Source organism: Prunus dulcis, chromosome 4 (assembly GCF_902201215.1).
Source record: "Prunus dulcis chromosome 4, ALMONDv2, whole genome shotgun sequence".
NCBI classification, from domain to species: Eukaryota; Viridiplantae; Streptophyta; class Magnoliopsida; order Rosales; family Rosaceae; genus Prunus; species Prunus dulcis.
Window position 1 is genome coordinate 9,610,692 of NC_047653.1, and position 18,198 is coordinate 9,628,889.

The 18,198-nt window shown below is 35.4% G+C and overlaps 3 protein-coding genes and 1 pseudogene across 3 annotated transcripts; all 4 read right to left on the bottom strand.

Annotated features, from left to right (window-relative positions):
* Positions 1 to 668: 668 nt before the first annotated feature.
* LOC117626186 (F-box/LRR-repeat protein At4g14103-like) lies at positions 669 to 3,263 on the bottom strand. The gene is made up of 4 exons (XM_034357840.1): positions 3,073 to 3,263; positions 1,743 to 2,724; positions 1,090 to 1,224; positions 669 to 1,011 (listed from the first exon to the last, which is right to left on the bottom strand). Exons 2-4 carry the CDS (start codon positions 2,712 to 2,714, stop codon positions 724 to 726), a joined length of 1,395 nt encoding a protein of 464 aa, XP_034213731.1. The 5' UTR covers positions 2,715 to 2,724; positions 3,073 to 3,263; the 3' UTR covers positions 669 to 723.
* Positions 3,264 to 4,151: 888 nt separating this feature from the next.
* On the bottom strand, positions 4,152 to 6,208 carry LOC117625301 (annotated as a pseudogene).
* Positions 6,209 to 8,915: 2,707 nt separating this feature from the next.
* LOC117625302 (UDP-glycosyltransferase 76B1-like) lies at positions 8,916 to 10,785 on the bottom strand. Its single transcript, XM_034356886.1, is given in 3 exon segments — positions 8,916 to 9,412; positions 9,415 to 9,816; positions 10,287 to 10,785. Coding segments are annotated over 3 exon segments (1,368 nt in total). The 5' UTR covers positions 10,756 to 10,785.
* A 3,056-nt stretch (positions 10,786 to 13,841) lies between these two features.
* LOC117626106 lies at positions 13,842 to 16,091 on the bottom strand. Its single transcript, XM_034357758.1, has 4 exons — positions 16,024 to 16,091; positions 15,415 to 15,685; positions 14,491 to 14,637; positions 13,842 to 14,150 (listed from the first exon to the last, which is right to left on the bottom strand). Exons 2-4 carry the CDS (start codon positions 15,650 to 15,652, stop codon positions 13,939 to 13,941), a joined length of 597 nt encoding a protein of 198 aa, XP_034213649.1. The 5' UTR covers positions 15,653 to 15,685; positions 16,024 to 16,091; the 3' UTR covers positions 13,842 to 13,938.
* Positions 16,092 to 18,198: the final 2,107 nt, after the last annotated feature.

Sequence of the window (18,198 nt, forward strand, 5' to 3'; positions counted from 1 at the left end):
CACGTTTGGTAATGTTGGAAAAGTAACTGGGAGATTTCACTTTGTTTCATTTCTCATGTTTCAATTACACCCATATTAAATCAAATAAAAAAAGAATGCATTTAATGATACATTGTAATTATAAATTGTTCATATGGACAAAATAGTCATGAAAATTGTGCATTGAATGTTGGCTCATTTTTCCAAACTTTCTCATGAGAAGGGAAAACAAAACTCAAGTTAAGAGAAGGGCTTCACTTTCCCCCATCCTTTTCCACGTGCCAGGCAACCATTTCTCATGCCTGGACTTACCAAACATGAGAAAGCAATTGAATTCCCATTCCCAAGCCTCCTTTTCCATGAACCAAACGGGGCCTAAACATTTTGGGACAGTGAATAAAATGAATCACATTCGATACTCTTATTCTGACTAGAAAGACTTGTATAAAAATTAAACGACAATTAATTAGAAGCAGCTTAATGCTCCTACATTGCAAACCTTCAATTCTCTGTATATCTCCTTTTAAATAAGAGGAAATGCAAAATATGGTTCAATGAAGATGAATTAACCCCGGGCCCTTCCATTGAAAGTTAAATAGAAATAAAAAGTGGATAAGAAATTTACAAAATACAAAACAAACATAGGCCAATGTATCTTAAGATCAACAAAGGTGTTTCTCTTATTTACAACTTTGATAACAGAATCCATCTAAACCCCAATATTGGTCTCACAAAATAAAACATTCAGATAAATTCAACTCGACAAGCCTTTGAAGCCCTTTGAGACATTGAAAATTCTTTCGCTAAGTCATTATAAATAGTCATCTTACTCAAAACTTGACCCTCCTTTAACAAATACTTAGCCAATTTCTCCTCATGCGGGTATCCCTTGAATCCCCTTATGGTGATAGTCTTCAGGTGTGATATCAAACAAACAGGCACAGATTCTGGTTTTCTCCATCGCTGCTTTGAGTATAAGACATGTTTCGAGTACGTTTTGTGCTCCTCGTAATCCTCATCACATCCCCGGTACTGCAAAGTATGAATGAAATGAGAATAGTAAAGAGATGCATGTTGGTACGACTTAGCATGAGTGGAAGTGTATCTTACTTCTTTATGTTCCACAACAAGATACTCCAGATTAGGTGATCTCTTCAGCAACTCTGTTAGCAAATCCCAGTTATAGCAATCATAAAGAACCAGCTTCAATTCGCTCAAATTATCAAATGCAGGCAGACAACCACCCTTCGTGAAAGAAAAAATACTGATCAAACATAAAATCATGCATGAATGAAACATTTACTTATGCATGGCAAAACATTCCAAATCATATATTGTCAAATTGGAACACAGGCAGACTTTCAGATACAAACACTACTTTCGGTACATAGAAAACATACATGCATCCTACATAAAGTAAAGGGAATGGAAAAGGTGGCATGCTAGGGATGTGTTTTTCCCTCTGCAGTTTAGAATATCATGAAAGGAAATGTCGACAAACTTTTCGTAAGTTGTTTTGTATGTGATTTTATTTCTTTAATAATTCCTTCCTAATCCAAAACCGAATTACCATTTATTTCTTTAATCTGTCCAACTTAGAGGGATTCGAAAATGGGCTTGCATGCATGCCTCAACCCTCCAGTCTCCCTACAGATGAAGGGATCACATATCTCTCTTTCTTCTCTTTCAAGCTACCCTGCTCTCTTTCCTATACTCCTCTCTACTAAACATTGAGTAAAAGGAGTGAGTCAGGACATACGTACCTCCAAAAAACGAGCTGAAAGAGACAGGTACTTAACATTCGAAAATCCGGCCAGAAGCGCAGTTGCACAGGCATGCTGGTCATGCTCAAAATGGTACCAGATATCGACATTTGCTTTGACCAAGGATTTCACATTCTCGAATAAATAATTTGACAAAATATCCTGCTTGATATCAAGGCTTTCAAGCTTTGGGCAATTTACAAAAAAAGTGTGCTTAATATCTACATTATAAACACAGTCCAGTTTCAATTCCAGTCTCAACCTCCTTAGTTCAGGCACAGAGATGTTGAAATTCAAAACATCATCTAATCCAAGCATTCCATTTATAGTCAAACATTCAAGAACAGGGCAGCAAGAAAAAATCTTTTCCATTGAGTCATTATCAGGATACTCAACACTGACATGTAGGAACTTGAGACTTGGAAAACACCCTGATGTAGGAGGAGTGTATGTAATACAATTTGAATTCACCTTCAAAACCACCAGTGTTTTGCACATGAAAACACATTGAGGCAACTCCAAAGGCTGGTCAATATCTTCATCAAGTCCTATTTTAACAATAAGATCAAGTTCAACAACATTATGCCTAATGACAGTTCGAATCCAACCATCAATGCGAGAGAAATCCTCTTTGCGGCAGTCACAATGAAGACGACATTTTTTAATATCTAAAGGGTCACGGCAGGAAAGTACACGATCAACAAAAGTGAAAAAGCCAGCATAGGACTCAGAATCATATTCATCTGCCAACAAAACAGAGTCATCTCTATATTCGAAGTCTAGATTTGGAACAGAAGCCCATATGCTCTTCCATCTTGTAGACAGAATGCTGGTCCTCACAGCATATTCTGTTGGAATGAAGGAAAGCATGTGACAAAGAATTGAATCTGGTAACTCACTAATCCTATCTTTAACAATTTCTTCACGCTTTGACTTCTTTTTTAGTCTGAGAGGCTTTGATTTCGAACCCATGTTTATGTCCCTGTACATTTTTTCAAAAAAATTAAATACTAATAATCTTAGTTCACGCAGCTCACCCCGTCTAGTTACATAGAAGCTTTAAACCATTCATTTACTTTCACAGCTATCTACGCATGAAATTCTACTTTCCATAGAAGGTTTTTCAATGGAAACAAACAGAACCAGAAAAGACAACATTTTTCCAGAACCCATATTCAATCTAGAATTAACAACCGAAAGAAATATTATATTCTTCACAGATAAACAACGCAAAGGGGAAAGACTTGAAATTTCCATGAATCATTTCTCAGTTTCTCTGTAACCAAACAGATGGTACGGAAGAAGCCAAAGGGTTATGAAGAAAAAGTACCTGAAACGTTCTGAGAGAGCTGATTAAAGCCCTAGTGAGAGGGAATAGTAAAAGCTCTGCTTGGTTATCGAGAAACGGCGGGAAAGGCTAATAAAATGATAACCACAGGTACGACGACGCTTTGACCATCCGTGTTGGTGTGTGAAGGCTTCTTTGAGAAATCTCGAGCCTTTTATGCACTTTTCTCTTGATAACAGCTGTTTGGGTCTGGCTTTGAGCATTTGTTTCGGTTTTTGCACCCCCAATTTTTCTCATTTAAACAGAGAATTTTGTAACATTGGAATAAGAAATGAATATCATTAAATTCAAGGGTTAAATAGTTAATGGGTTTTGCACAAAAATTCATCTTAATCACTAAGGAAATTTAGCCAAATTGATCATTGTATTTCCCACAATTTACAATTTATAACTATGTTATCTTTCTTTTAAGTGCAGTTTTTATTTTTACTTTTTTAAAGAAGCACGTTTAGTATTGAGATTTCATATGGCAAAGAGTCGAAATCAAGGTGATTAAACACTAAAATATATTGGCAAGTTATTGATTTTAAATTAGTTTGGTTTGGCTTTTTTATTGGCAACTTGTTGATTTCAACTTAATGAAAAATAACAAAATGTCTATAAATTGTAAACTTTGTAAAACATATTGACCAATTTGACCATCTCTGTTGATTTTCTTGTTTACGCTTCAAACCAAAACCAACTTAATTACGTTTTGGGATAGTGAATAAAATGAATAGCATTTGATACTCTTATTCTGACTAGAAAGACTTGTGTAAAAAATTTAACGACAATTAATTCGAAGCAGCTTAATGCTCCTACATTGCAAACCTTCAATTCCCTGTATATCTCCTTCTAAACAAAAGGAAATGCAAAATATGGTTCAATGAAGATGAATTAACCCCGGGCCCTTCCATTGAAAAGTTTAATAGAACTAGAAAGTGGATAAGAAATGTACAAAATACAAAACAAACATCGGCAAATCGATCCATCTTATGATCAACAAAGGGGGTTTCTCTGATTTACAACTTTGATAACAGAATCCATCTAAAACCCAATATTGGACTAACAAAATAGAAACTTCAGATAAATTCAAGTTGACAAGCCCTTGAAGCCCTTCGAGACATTGCAAAATCTTTGGATAAGTCGTTACAGATAGTCATCTCACTCAAAACTTGACCCTTCTTCAACAAATACTTAGCCACTTTCTTCTCATGCGGGTATCCCTTGTATCCCCTTATGGTGATAGTCTTGAGGTGTGATATCAGACAAACAGGCACAGATTCTGGCTTTCTCCATCAATGCTCTGAGTATAAGACATGTTTCGAGTAGTTTTCGTGCTTTTTGTAATCCCCAGAACATGATATGTTCTGTAAAGTATGAATGAAATGAGAATAGTAAAGAGATGCATGTTGGTAGGACTTAGCATGAGTGAAAGTGCATCTTACTTCTTTATGCTCCACGACAAGATATTCCAGATTAGGTGATCTCTTGAGCAGCTCTGTTAGCAAATCCCAGTGATAGCAATCATGAAGAACCAGCTTCAATTCGCTCAAATTATCAAATGCAGGCAGACAGCCACCCTTCGTGAAAGATAAAATACTAATCAAACATAAACTCATGCATGAATTAAACATTTACTTATGCATAGCAGCATGCTATTGCAAATCATAAAACACCAAAATGGAAGACACTACTTTCAGTACACACACTCCTTTTTATATAAAAAAAACAAGCGATAATCTAAACTACAAGAGGAGGGGGACATGCCTGCTAGGGATATGTTTTTTTATCATGAAGTTTAGAATATTATGGAAGGAAATGTCTACAGATTTTTCAGTTGCTTTCTATTTCTTAATTATTTCCTTCCTAAACCAAAACCAAATAACCATTTATGTCTTTAATCTGTCCAACTTAGAGGGATTCAAAATATGGGCTTGCATGCTACCCTGCTCTCCTTCCTATACTCCTCTCTACTAAACATTGAGTAAAAGGAGTGAGTTAGGGCATACTGACCGCCAAAAAATGAGCTGAAAGAGACAGGTACTTCACATTGGAAAATCCAGCCAGAAGCGCAGTTGCTCTGTTAGAAAAGGCATGCTGGTGATTCACATAATGGCACCAGAGATTGACATTTGCTTTGACCAAAGATTTTACATTCTCGAATGAATACTTTGACAAAATATCCTGCTTGATATCAAGGCTTTCAAGCTTTGGGCAATTTATAAAAAAAGTGTGCTTACTATCTTGACCAAAACAGCTTTGGTTTAATTCCAGTCTCAACGTCGTTAGTTGAGGCACAGAGATGTTGAAATTCAAAACATCATTGAATCCAAGAAGTCCATCTATAGTCAAACATTCAAGAACAGGGCAGCAAGAAAAAATCTTTTCCATTGAGTCATTATCAGGATAATCAACACTGACATGTAGGAATTTGAGACTTGGAAAACACCCTGATGTAGGAGGAGCATATGCAATACAATTTGACTTCATCCTCAAAACCTCCAGTGTTTTGCACATGAAAACGCATTGAGACAACTCCACAATCTGGCCACCTTCATCATTATTTATTTCAACATGAAGATCAAGTTCAACAACATTATGCCTAATGACGGTTCGAATCCAACCATCAATGCGAGAGAAATCCTCATCGCTGCAGTAACAATGAAGACGAAATTTTTGAATATCTAACGGGTCACGGGAGGAAAGAACACGATCAACAAAAGTTAAAAAGAGACCATAGGACTCAGACTTATATCCCTCTGTCCACGGAAACAAAACAGACAAAGCTTTATATTCGAAGTCTAGAACGGGAACAGAAGCCCATATCCTCTTCCATCTTGTAGACAGAATGCTAGTTCTCACAGCATATTTTGTTGGAATGAAGGAAAGTATAGCCGCACGGCTATACTCGCTTTTACCCTTTTTTTTTTTCAAATTTTAAAAACAGTACAGCCGCATGGTTTGACACGTGGCGCCTAGGTGCTGGCTGGATCCCTATTATGTTTATAAATAGTATAGCCGCGCGGCGTTTTAAATTTTTTGAAAAAATAGTATAGCCGCGCTGCTATACTCGCTTTTAACCCTTCTTTTTTTTTTTTTTTAATTTTTAAAAATGTTCAGAACGGTACAGCCGCATGGTTTCACAGGTGGCGCCTAGGTGCTGGCTGGATCCCTATTATGTATATAAATAGTATTGCCGCGCGGCTATACTAGATTTTTTTAAATTTTTTGAAAAAATAGTATAGCCGCGCTGCTATACTCGCTTTTAACCCTTTTTTTTTTTTTTTTTTAATGTTCAGAACAGTACAGTCGCATGGTTTGACACGTGGTGCCTAGGTGCTGGCTGGATCCCTATTATGTATATAAATAGTATAGCCGCCCAGCTATACTAGATTTTCTTAATTTTTTTTAAAAAAATAGTATAGCCGCTCGGCTGTACCCTGCTAACCTAGTGAATTTTGAAAATATAAAATCAGTTTCTTTACTTTTGATTTTTTTTGCCAACTTCTTTAATTTCATATATGTAATTAATTTATATCTTAGCCTTTTTGAATTACTTTAATTAGTAAGTGCTTGAAGTTCAATGTGAAAATATATTTGAAGCCCTTGAATTACTTTAATTAAGGTCTTGAAGGGCTTAATGAATACATTTAGAGACCTCGAAGGTTACATATTATACATGTACGTACATGTTTTTCATGTTTAACACACGTATACACTCACATATTATTGAATAAAAATAATATATATTTAAAAAATACAGTATAGGGGCCGAACTTTTAAGTTATAATGTGCCAAGATATTGCCGAATCAAACACATACGCATTTAATTCTCATTTTTTTCCCTTCCGTATTTTACTAACTATGAATGAATGTGAGAGCTTACTTGTTCTAACAAAAATGCAAGATATATATTAAGTAATATCATTTATGAAGTTAATTAAAATATTTAATACCAATTATTCACTAGATAAATAATAGTTAGAACATAATTAATAATTCAAGTAATTAAATCAGGCTAAGATATTGTTTAATTACTAAAAATAACCTCTTTAAAAAAAAAACATTATTGACCCTTTTTAAAAGCATCTGGTAACTCACAGATCCTATCTTTAACACTGTCTTGACGCTTTGGCTTCTTTTTTAGTCTGACAGGCTTTGATTTCGTACCCATTTTTATGTCCCTGTACATTTTTTCTAGTTAGAAACTCTAAACCATACCGTCACAGCTATCTTCTAGATTAACAACTGAAAGAAAGATTATAAGTTGTTCACAGATAAACAACGCAAGGGGCAAGACTTTACAAAGTCATAGGGTTATGAAGAAAAAGTAGTTGAAACGAATGGCAAAAAAAAAAAAACTGTGATTGGTTGCTGAGAAACAGTGAGAAAATCTGAGAAAAAGAAATCATGAATGTTGTTAGCCGAGCTAGGATTTCATGTGCACCAAATGCATATAAAAAAATTTACAATCTTTCAGCATTAACAGGGCACAAAGCAATTATATATGCATAAAAAAGTTATACTGAACCATAAGTAATAAGAAGGGAAAAATTATAACATTAGAAAATCTTACTTGTAAAGAAATAAAAATCTTGAAGCAAGTTGTAGGAAAATAACAGCTGAGCAAACACCACAAATATAAATTTTTCTTTGCAAACCTAAGACAAGTACGGCTTGAGACTCCCAACTTCGTTTTGAGATTTTATCAATTTGGGTCATATAAAAAACAAAGCTATTATTTTCCTAGTTTCTTGCTGGTTGGCAAAAGGACATTTTTTGTGGAAAACTTGATTTGATTGGTTGCCTCCTTAATTTCTATTAATGGTGTGTTTACTAATCAGGAATTAGAATTCTTATTAGGAATTGAATTTCATCTATGCAGGATTCATGTGTTTACTTCACATCAAGAAATTAAAAAGTAAGTGGGGTCCATACAAAATTAGGAATTGAATTCCTAATTTCGGAGGAATTCAATTCTTGGGTGGGAGATGGTATTCTAATTCCTGGAGAACTAGGGCATTAGAAATTCATCTTTTTTACCCATTATATCCTCACACAATTTTAAAATTTCCAAATTTGCCATATACTTTAACCTAACAATGAGGACATTTTAATAATTAGCACCACTTCTACCCCAATTCTATATATAGTTTAGGAAACAACTTCAATAGGAATCCCGAATATAACTTTCCTCAATTCATATGGTTTAATAAACAACTTTAATAGGAATCCAGAATCTAATTCTCCTTGATCCAACTCATCCTCAATTCAATTCATCCTAATCAAATTAAGAATTCGTAAACATGTCATAATAGATTTGGTGGGGCCTATAAATCCTTATTCACCTCAACTTTTGTCTTTATTATGGGCCTGTCTTTGCCTTTGTGTTATTTCGGTTTTTGGCTCCCTTATTGGGCTCTACCGTTTGAGCTTTCAAATCAACATTAAAAAATCAGCCCAAAAAAACCAGTTTGAAACTATTCTATCTAAATAACCTTTAACTACATGATGTCAAGCAAGTGGGGTATAGCTCAGTTAATTGAGTTCTTCCACATATATCCTTATGGGCAGAGGTTTGAAACTTCTAGGCACCCAATGAATATTTCCCCTCCCCAAATCGCTTGTAAAAAAATTTATTTAAAAAAAAAAAAAACCACATAGAATCGATTATTGAGGCGATACACAATCCCCCTCCAATAAAGGCACAAAGTTGTTAAAATCTCTAGGTTTAAATTACAAGTAGTAAAAATTTTAGACTACACACAACAACACAAGGCCTCCCAATGCCCTCAAAACACCAAGTTGGAGAGTCATTGACTCCGAGTTTGGAAAGCAAATTATCATTTTTCTAATGACAAAATGTGCTTAACCAAGCCCTCCAAGGATTGGTATGAAGAGCCACCTTGTTTGATGCAAACATTTGCCTTCTCCATTAGCTGGAAGATTCTCTCTCTAATCTCTTCCCCTTCTTTCTCCACCATTATTTTCCTAACTGTTCTTTCAATCTCACCTCTTTTCATCCCATGCTCCAACTGCAACCCTACTTTCCAAACATCACTTACACATCTTGCATTCGCCATTTGATCACTGAGACATGGCATGCAAATCATAGGGACCCCCTCACAAATACTCTCCAATGTAGAATTCCAACCATTGTGAGTCCAAAACACTCCAACAGCTGGGTAGCCAAGCACCTCCTTTTGTGGAGCCCATTTCACAATGTGGGCCCTCCCATTCAGGGCCTCTAAGAACCCACTTGGCAGTGGTTCAAGCCACTCCGACCCATGTACTAATCCGGGTGGGATCACCCACAAAAAGGGTTGGTTGCTGTTGGCTAGCCCCAAGCCATCTCCAAAAATTGGGCTTCACTTATTGCAGCAATGCTTCCAAAGCTGACATAGATGACAGATTTTGGTGCTTGGGAGTTTAGCCATGGAATGCAGCTTTGGTCTTGTGATAATAAGCTGCTACTTGAAGAAGAAGAAGAAGAGGCTGCAGGGAAGCACTTGTGAAATGGGCCTATTGGGAAAATTGGGATGTTGAATTCTTGGCGAATTGTGGCCAGTGAACTTCCTTCAAGGTCTTCAAAAGTATTGAAAATGATCCCATGTGAGGCCTCAGTTTCCTTCTTCAGGCCTGACACTAGTTCATAGTATTTTTCTGGGTCCATAGTTTTGAGCACCGGAAGGTCTTTGATTTTGAGAGGTGGAAGCTCTATAACTGGTTCTTCTAGTCGAGAATCTATCGATGCCAAGAAAAAATTATAGTAATGAAAATATGAAGTAACTGAAAGTATAGGTAATTGTTGTCACACAAAAATTTGAGTAATTGTCAAGTGAAACAGCATATAACAATGCATGTAGATTTTGTAGCAAACAGCCAGGGAATTTGGACTTTCTCTTTGTCTGGATATTTTTGTTTTTAACTGAATTGTTTATTAAAAATCAAAGGACTTTCCCATCTAAATAAAAATACAATATAATTATTAGACTTCTAATAAGCGAATTAGATTTAAAACAATGATCGATAAAATTAAAGCATCTAACTGAAAACCTATCGATACTGAGCGGATATGCCTAACATCTTACATATACTATAGTGCAAAACTTGAAATTCTTGGTATGAGATTTATGTACTTTGAACAAAGATAAGTAGAGGATCTGGATCCACAACGAAACATGCAAAGAAAGAAGCTTAATAAAAAACCACACCTTGTATGGGGAGGTAACCCTTTTCCAGCAGAAGTGGAAATGCAGCATAAGCAAAAAAGGAAAAGGCAGCTGAAGTCCTTAATAGAATCCTTGGGAGCTTAAGGCTCTCAGCAACAGGTTGAGTGAAGTGAAACAGAAGGTCAGAGATCAAGCAAGTAACAGGCTCGTGATTATCTGATAGCAACCTAGCCAAGCATTCTCTGAAGGGTTCAGAACACTTGACATTGAGAAGAGAAATAAACGCCAAAATATCGCTTGTGGAGGCCTCAGCTTGAGATAAGGCAACAGGGATTGAGTGGAAGGTGAAGTGTGGATAGGTTGAAGGGTTGAGAGGGTTGAATTGGGTGTGGATGATGGTTATGGAGAATCCTTGGTGGTGAAGAAGGTTGGCCAGTTCTAGCATGGGGTTTAAATGGCCTTGAAGGGGCATTGGAAACAGTATCAATCTCAAACCCTTCCTTTGCTCCATGTTAGAATTTAGAGGGAGCCTCTGTGAGATTTCCTTGGCTTTGGCTTCTGATTCTTGTCAATTCTCAATGTTAGGCATATGATCAATGTAAATTCCATGTGGCCCTATGTCCCTTAACTATTAGTGTTTTGCCACATTTGTCTCTTTTGTTTCAGCAGCATACATGAGAGTAATATTCTCTCCGGCGGAATAAGTATAAAATGTAACACAAGAGTTGCGAAGATTACAATTAATTAAAACATTAAGAAATATAAAATGTTTAATTATATTTGTTAAATTGTAATTAACGTTAGAGAAACAGTAACTCTTTATTCTCTATTATTTCAGTTTCAGACAAACTTGATAGAAAAACATGGTTCAGAAGGAATATCTTTCCTCCTGGCGGGTGGAAGAGTCGGGCATGATGCAGACCAGTGTTTACCTGTGGTCAAACAGATACCACAATTCTTGAGAATCGCACGTCCTTCATCTTGGCCACAACAGGACCCTCTAAAGAACCAACCACATACCCTACAAACTACATCACAACCATTGCCAAGAATTGCATTCTTTGGGACACGATCCTTGTAAGGGCATCGTTGTGGAATGTGCTCACCCACCTTTAAACAATACTCGCATTCACCTGTTTGCAGTTTGTAAATCTATTATTAGATACAACAAAAACAAAAACAATAAAAATAATTATTTATAGAAAAAATAAATGAATGAATGAGGATGAAAAAACCCAAATATCAATCTTGTGAGCACATGATATTGAATAACAAGAATCTTTGATGAAATATATGTAAAATTGTAAATAGAGAAGCTACAGACGCAAGGGTTTTTTGGAAGAAGGTGGGAGGAGGAGCTATATAAATTTTTTTTTTCTCTCTCTAAAATCAAAGGCATACCAATATCAGGACAAGGGAGCTGGAAGAAAGGAATGTAGGTGCCATCAGGACCAGCCTTTGTTTCTTCAGCTTTGCTACCTATTTGCAATTACATTGTTAAATACAAAAAAAAGGTAATGATGTCAAAGAAGTTAGAAGGAATGAGATCGATGATCCATAAAAAAAATAACTATAATATTAAATGTCGGTTATCCAATATGCACACACCAAAATAACTTGGATGCATCAATCAAACTAAAAGAAAAAACACTTTCTTTTTTTCCAAAGTACACAGAGTCCAAGCAAATTCCAGATAATCTTCCTCTCAAACCCTAAAAACAAAAGTCAAGAGCATACCAGGAGCACAGGGACATAAGAGAGGAGAATAAGTGTGAGCAGCAGCAACCTTTGGTTCTAAATAAAGGGCTAGTATGGCATGATGAAACATTTAAATAAGGCCCTTTTACCATTCTATTTTCTCATTCAAATACTGCAAACATAAAAAAGCGTTTTTAGAAAACTGGTCTAAAAACACTCTGTTCAAGTAATTAACCATTTGTCTACCAACGATCCAAAATCAGTTAGCAAAGGCATGGCACCATATTCTTCAATTACTTCCCAAAATTAAAAGAGAAACGTGCAACACAAAAATACACCCAAATAACCAAATGCGCAACGAACTCAAAACTAATCTCCCTCTAAAAGTATTTTCAAATCAAATAGAACTAAAATACAGTACAAGACGAAATTCTATACATGCACCAAAAAGTAAATATTTTCGATATAAAAAGAGAAATTGTCATACACAAAAGCTGAGACATAAAAGCCCAAGTAATTAAATTGCAAAAATTCTTCGTTACAAACCCTTAATTTAAAGGAAAAAAGAAAATCATACCGATAGGCTAGTCAATTTTCAAAAGTGGAGATGTATCGCAGTCAAGAGGGACCATCTTTGGTGGGCAAAGGACCTTTCCGCCACCTTTCTTATTGACGATAATCGAATTGCCACAGATTGAAAAATCGCTGACGCAGGGGATATCTGGCGTGAAAAGGTCCTTTCCGCCGCGGTCCTCGTTGAGCCCCACCGACTGGGCATCCGATTTCTGGCAATCTAAGGATGAGACAAGGTCCATGGATGAGTCTGTTGGAAAGAGAGGAATGCCTGCCTGCAGAGCTTTGGATTTATTAGGGTTCAGGCTTCACATAGAGTTGAGGTTGTAAATTGTGAGATTAAAATAGAAGGAGGTTGTTTCAATAAAAATTAAGCCCGCCACACAACTTACCCGATATAAATTCTTTCTTAACTTCATTATCTTAACATGCACCCAATGTCGATTCTTTCTTTATTTTTTCTATTAGTAATAGTAACCTAGACATACATGCATATCAATAAGAATCATTGTTTCTATAACTCGAAAGATGGGCAAGTGACTTGAGAAACTCCCATGTCTGCGATGGGCATCGGTGAGCACTGTCAGATTTCATTTCGTTGGATTGTCTTTTTGCTTTTGGAAAATTGAGATTTAATTAGGTTTATTTGTGTATAGTCAAGATTTCAGATAGACCGGTCAATGACTCACGTAACACTGATATTGCCCCAAACTTAATCACCTACAAAGTCTAATAGGTGTGGGGCATGTGACAGGTAAAGGTAAATGCCCAGTAATCTAGGCCCACTCAATCAACACCTTCTGATACCATGTATGATTTTTAGTCAAGTTTCTGATGTGGAACTTATATTCTTCAACAATAAATAATCTTTCTTACCTTTACCTGATATATATCATCATCATCATCATGAAACGGGACATCTATCATCCAATCAATCACACAGACTTTAATATAAACCATCATACATCGATCAAGAATTACAACACAACAGAAAAGCAAACGCAAGATGAAGAAAAATAATATGAACTGGGGGAATTACAAAAGGATACAAAAAGAAAAAAAAATTAAAATAAAGAAAGACTATTCTTAGCGAGCCACAGCTTTTACAAAAGGATTCACTTACTTTGGAATTTCTGCTTCTCTAGGCATTACTTGATTTTTAATTTCTGTCAGCATATATTACAATTCCAAAAATGTTCTCTTACACAGTTGAGAGTTTAGAAACTTAAACATATACAAAATAACCATTGAATTTGTAACACAGAAAAGTTATGACATATAGAATAACAAACAACAGCTATTGAATTTGTAACACAAAGAGTTGGAGTTGGAGAAGATTACAGTTAATAAACATTAGAAAATAAAATGTCTAATTATGCTTTAAATCATAATTTACTTCAGAGAAACAGTAGCTCTCCATTCTCTACGATTTCAGACAACGCTTGACAGAAATACAATTCTTGAGAACCGCACGTCCTTCATCTTGGCCACAACAGGACCCTCTAAAGAACCAACCACATACTCTACAAACTACATCACAACCACTGCCGAGAATTGCATTTTTTGGGACACGATCCTGGTAAGGGCATAGTTGCGTCATGTGCTCACCCACCTTTAAACAATACTTGCATTCACCTGTGTGCAGTTTGTAAATCCATTATTAGATACAATAAAAATAATTATTTATAAATTAAAAATAAATTAAAAAGAAGAATGAGGATGACAAAACCCAAATAATAATCTTGTGAGCACATGATTTTGAATAACAAATCTATAGATATTATGTCGTAAGAAGATTATAAAATGAATCTTTGATGAAATATATGTAAAATTGGTAATAAAGAAGTTGCAGACACAAGGGTTGAATGAAATTGTCTGGGTGTGGAAGGGGAGGCAAGGGTTTGGGGGAACGAGGTAGGATGAGGAGCTATATAAATCTGTATTTTTTTTTATCTCTCTAAAATGAAAGGCATACCAATAGGACGAGAGTGCTGGATGAAAGGAATGTAGGTGCTATCAAGATTAGCCTTTGGTTCTGATTTCCGTGAAGGATACGTAGGCACCCTGAGGTTTGACTTGGGAGGTTCACATTTTTCTTCAACAGGTTCTTCACCTTTGTTCCCTGTTTGCAATTACATTTTTAAATACAACAACAACGACAACAAAAAACAAAACAAAAAAAGGATGATGATGTCAATGAAGTTAGAAGAAATGAGATCTATGATCCATAAACAAATAACTATAATATCAAATATCGGTTATCTAATATGCACACACCAAATTAACTTGACTGGATTCAAATTTTTGACATACTACATATCGTCTAATTACACCAACAAAACTAAAATAAAAACACTTTCTTTTTTCCAAAATTCAGAGAGTCCAAGCAAATTCCAGATAATCTTCCTCTCAAACCCCTGAAAAGGAAAATCAATGCCATAACAGGAGCACTAAGGCATAAGAGAGGAGAATAAGTGTGAGCAGCAGCGGCCTTTGGTTCTATTCTCTCATTCAAACATAAAAAGCACAACATCTTCAAGTATTAACCATTCGTCTACCAGCAATCCAAATTCAGTTATAGCTTAATTTGATCAATTAGCAAAGGCATGCCACACCATCTTCTTCAATTACGTCCCAAAAATAAAAACGTGCAACACACAAATTTTGTTGAAAAATACACCCAAATGCTCAACAAACTCAAAACTATTTTTAGAACTGTTTTTTTTTTTTCTAAAAGTATTTCCATATCAAATAGAACTAGGATACTGTACAAGGCGAAATTCTATATATGCACCCAAAAGTATATATTTTCAATATAAAAAGAGAATGTTTAAAGTAATTCAATTGCAAATAATCTTCATCACAAACAATTAAATTAAACGAAAAAGAAAAAGCATACCGACTGGGCAGCCGGGTTTCAAAAGTGGAGACTTATCGCGATCAAGGGGGACCATCTCTGGCAGGCAAGGGACCTTTCCGCCACCTTTCTTAATGATGACAATCGAATTGCCACGGATTGATAAATCGCTTATGCAGGGGATATCTGGCCAGAAAAAGTCCTTTTGGACGCGGTCCTTATCCATCTCCACCGACTGGGCATCCAATTTTTGGCACTTCAAGGATGAGACAAGGTCCATGGCTGCGTCTGTTGGAAAGAGAGAAATGCCTACCTACAGAGCCTTTGATTTATTAGGGTTCAGGCTTCACATAGAGATGAGACTGTAAATTGTGAGATTAAAAAAGGAGGAGGTTCTTTCAATTAAAATTAAGTGCGCGATAGAACTTAGCCCTTATAAATTATTTCTTTATTTTTACTATTAGTAACCTAGACATACATGCAGATCAATAAGAATCATTGTTTTTATAACTGGAAAGATGGGTTCTTGCTCTTCTGGCAGCAAAACCAAAAAATGCTAATTCACAGCCGAATTGCAAATATCTGGTAGTAAAATTAAAATTCACAGAAAAACCAAAATATGTTTTTGAAGCTAAAAAAGAGAATTGATACCTGAGAATAAATCAGCGCCTCAAGTACACCCTCAATCAGTAAACGAAGAACGCTCAGTAAATAACCAAAATAAGAAAATAGTAAGAAATCCTGAAGAAGAAGACTCTGTATGTAAATAACCAGAAGAATAAATAGAAGAAGACTTAGGGTTACCAGGCTGCAGTTTCCTGTTTGTTTTGGTGATAGCGTAGCGTGTGAAGAGAGTTAATTTTGGCTTTTCACTATTTAATTCCACAATCGTTTGTTTCCTTTTAGGAAGACTTTGCAAATGTAAAATAAATTTTAAAACTCTAAAAAAGTTAAATAGTGGAAAGTTTTTGCTCCGATCATCCAATCAGTGACATATATATACAATCTTTATTTCAAATCATCATAAATTGACGGAATCAAGAAATACAAAGTTTATTGACAAACAAAATTTAAATAAATAAATAAAAAAACATACAAATGAACAAGCAAGAAAGACTATTATTCTTTGCTAGTCACAGCTATTACAAGAGGATTCCGTTACTTGATTTTCAATTTGAGTCAGCATATTACATTTCCAAATGTTCTCTTATACAGTCCAGAGTTTAAAAACTCAAGGATATATAAGATGACCATTGAATTTGTAGCACAAGACTTAGATTAAAAGTCAACCAACAAGCATAGATAAAAACATAATTAAATATTCTAAAAATTAAAAATTAAAAATAATCAGAAAAAACCTTACAAGCCCCCACCGACTCCCCCAGCCGCCCAAATCCTTCCACCCACCCACGCTCGCCCAGCTCCCCCATCCTTAGCCACACCAATTCTCACCCGCCCACCCCCATCCCTTCTCTTTTGAGCACCAATAATCACCTACCCACCCAACCAAATTGGTTACCCATCCCATCTAGCCAAACCGCAACCCCTCTTCTCACGAGCAGCTTGATTATCACAAAATAATTTCTTCGCTGTGAAAATCTACAACGCCCACATTGTTTGTCGCTGCATCCAACATATCGTCGCTATACTTGGTCCAATTTGGAAACGAAATTCAAGTCACGTTCTACAGGAATTTAACATTTTCCTTGCTGAAAGACTGCTTCTACTAGAAAATATAATTCCTCAGCTGAAAAAATCCTCGCTAAAGCAACATTTTGTTGTATTGTAGTGCAAAACCGAAATCTTGTAGTAATAGTTTAAGCTATAGGATCTCACAAATTCCCAATGCCATAGCTCTATATTCAGCTACTGCACTTGATCGAGCAACCACATTCTGCTTCTTACTCCTCCATGTAAGAAGGTTACTATCACACCCCAAATTTTTCCTTTTTATAGAAGTGTGAGGTAAAAGAAAAACTGAGACTAAATATTCAAACAACAAGAAACATGAAAACTAAACATAAACTTTTATTTAAATCAAAGTAATTTACATTGTAATTTTACAAGCAAAAAAAACAAGAAAGAAACACTCTCTTAGCTTTTTTTTTTTTTTTTTAAAACAACAAAACATCCAAAACTATCTACAACTCGTTCTTCTTGTTTCCAGATATGTTGAGTGTATGCTTTTAAAAATTTTCTTTTGACTTCCCTTGACAATATTGTAATATGACATACATTGTAAACATCCGAGCTCAAGTTTAGTTTAAGAATAGTTTCTCTAAGTGTTCTTATTTGGCTGCTATCTTTTGAAAGATCAATCATATTGACAAAGGTAATTTGTGCATTGCATCAATGCATTCATTACATTTCTTAAGATTATGACTAGTCATCTTGTTTTCGTATGACTAGTCATCTTTTGCATCAGTAAGTTTTCTAGCTCAATGGTTTCCAGCTGGATCCTACCAAACTTTTGGTATTATTCTATGAATTTTCTTAGCTGCCATATGTACTATTCTAACTTAGGAATTTTTGGGTAAAAACCAAATGATTCCTCATTTGGTAGTCGTGAATTTTGAGGTGAGGTTTTGAAAAGATTTCTTCCATTCTTTTAACCACCATTTTCATCTATGAGTTTTCTAATTTAATTTTCGAAAAATGCTTTTGAAATATGAAATCTGCTTCTAGCTAGAACAAACACATTCTCATATATATCTAGGTCAGATTCAAGATAGGTTTCTTCAAGAGTATGGTTTCTTGAAGAAATTGATCTTTTCTCCTTAAATCCAAATTGTTGGTTTCTATTCGAGTTTGAGCTGGCTAGCTGGT

Excerpts from the sequence above, each read along its gene's own strand:
- LOC117626106 (XM_034357758.1), bottom strand. The coding sequence starts at position 15,652 with ATGGACCTTGTCTCATCCTTGAAGTGCCAAAAATTGGATGCCCAGTCG. Across the intron at positions 14,638-15,414 it reads GAAACCCGGCTGCCCAGTCG|GGAACAAAGGTGAAGAACCT; the intron begins GTATGCTTTTTC and ends AATTGCAAACAG. Across the intron at positions 14,151-14,490 it reads CCAGCACTCTCGTCCTATTG|GTGAATGCAAGTATTGTTTA; the intron begins GTATGCCTTTCA and ends AACTGCACACAG.
- LOC117626186 (XM_034357840.1), bottom strand. The coding sequence starts at position 2,714 with ATGGGTTCGAAATCAAAGCCTCTCAGACTAAAAAAGAAGTCAAAGCGT. Across the intron at positions 1,225-1,742 it reads TTTCAGCTCGTTTTTTGGAG|GGTGGTTGTCTGCCTGCATT; the intron begins GTACGTATGTCC and ends TCTTTCACGAAG. Across the intron at positions 1,012-1,089 it reads TTGTTGTGGAACATAAAGAA|TACCGGGGATGTGATGAGGA; the intron begins GTAAGATACACT and ends CATACTTTGCAG.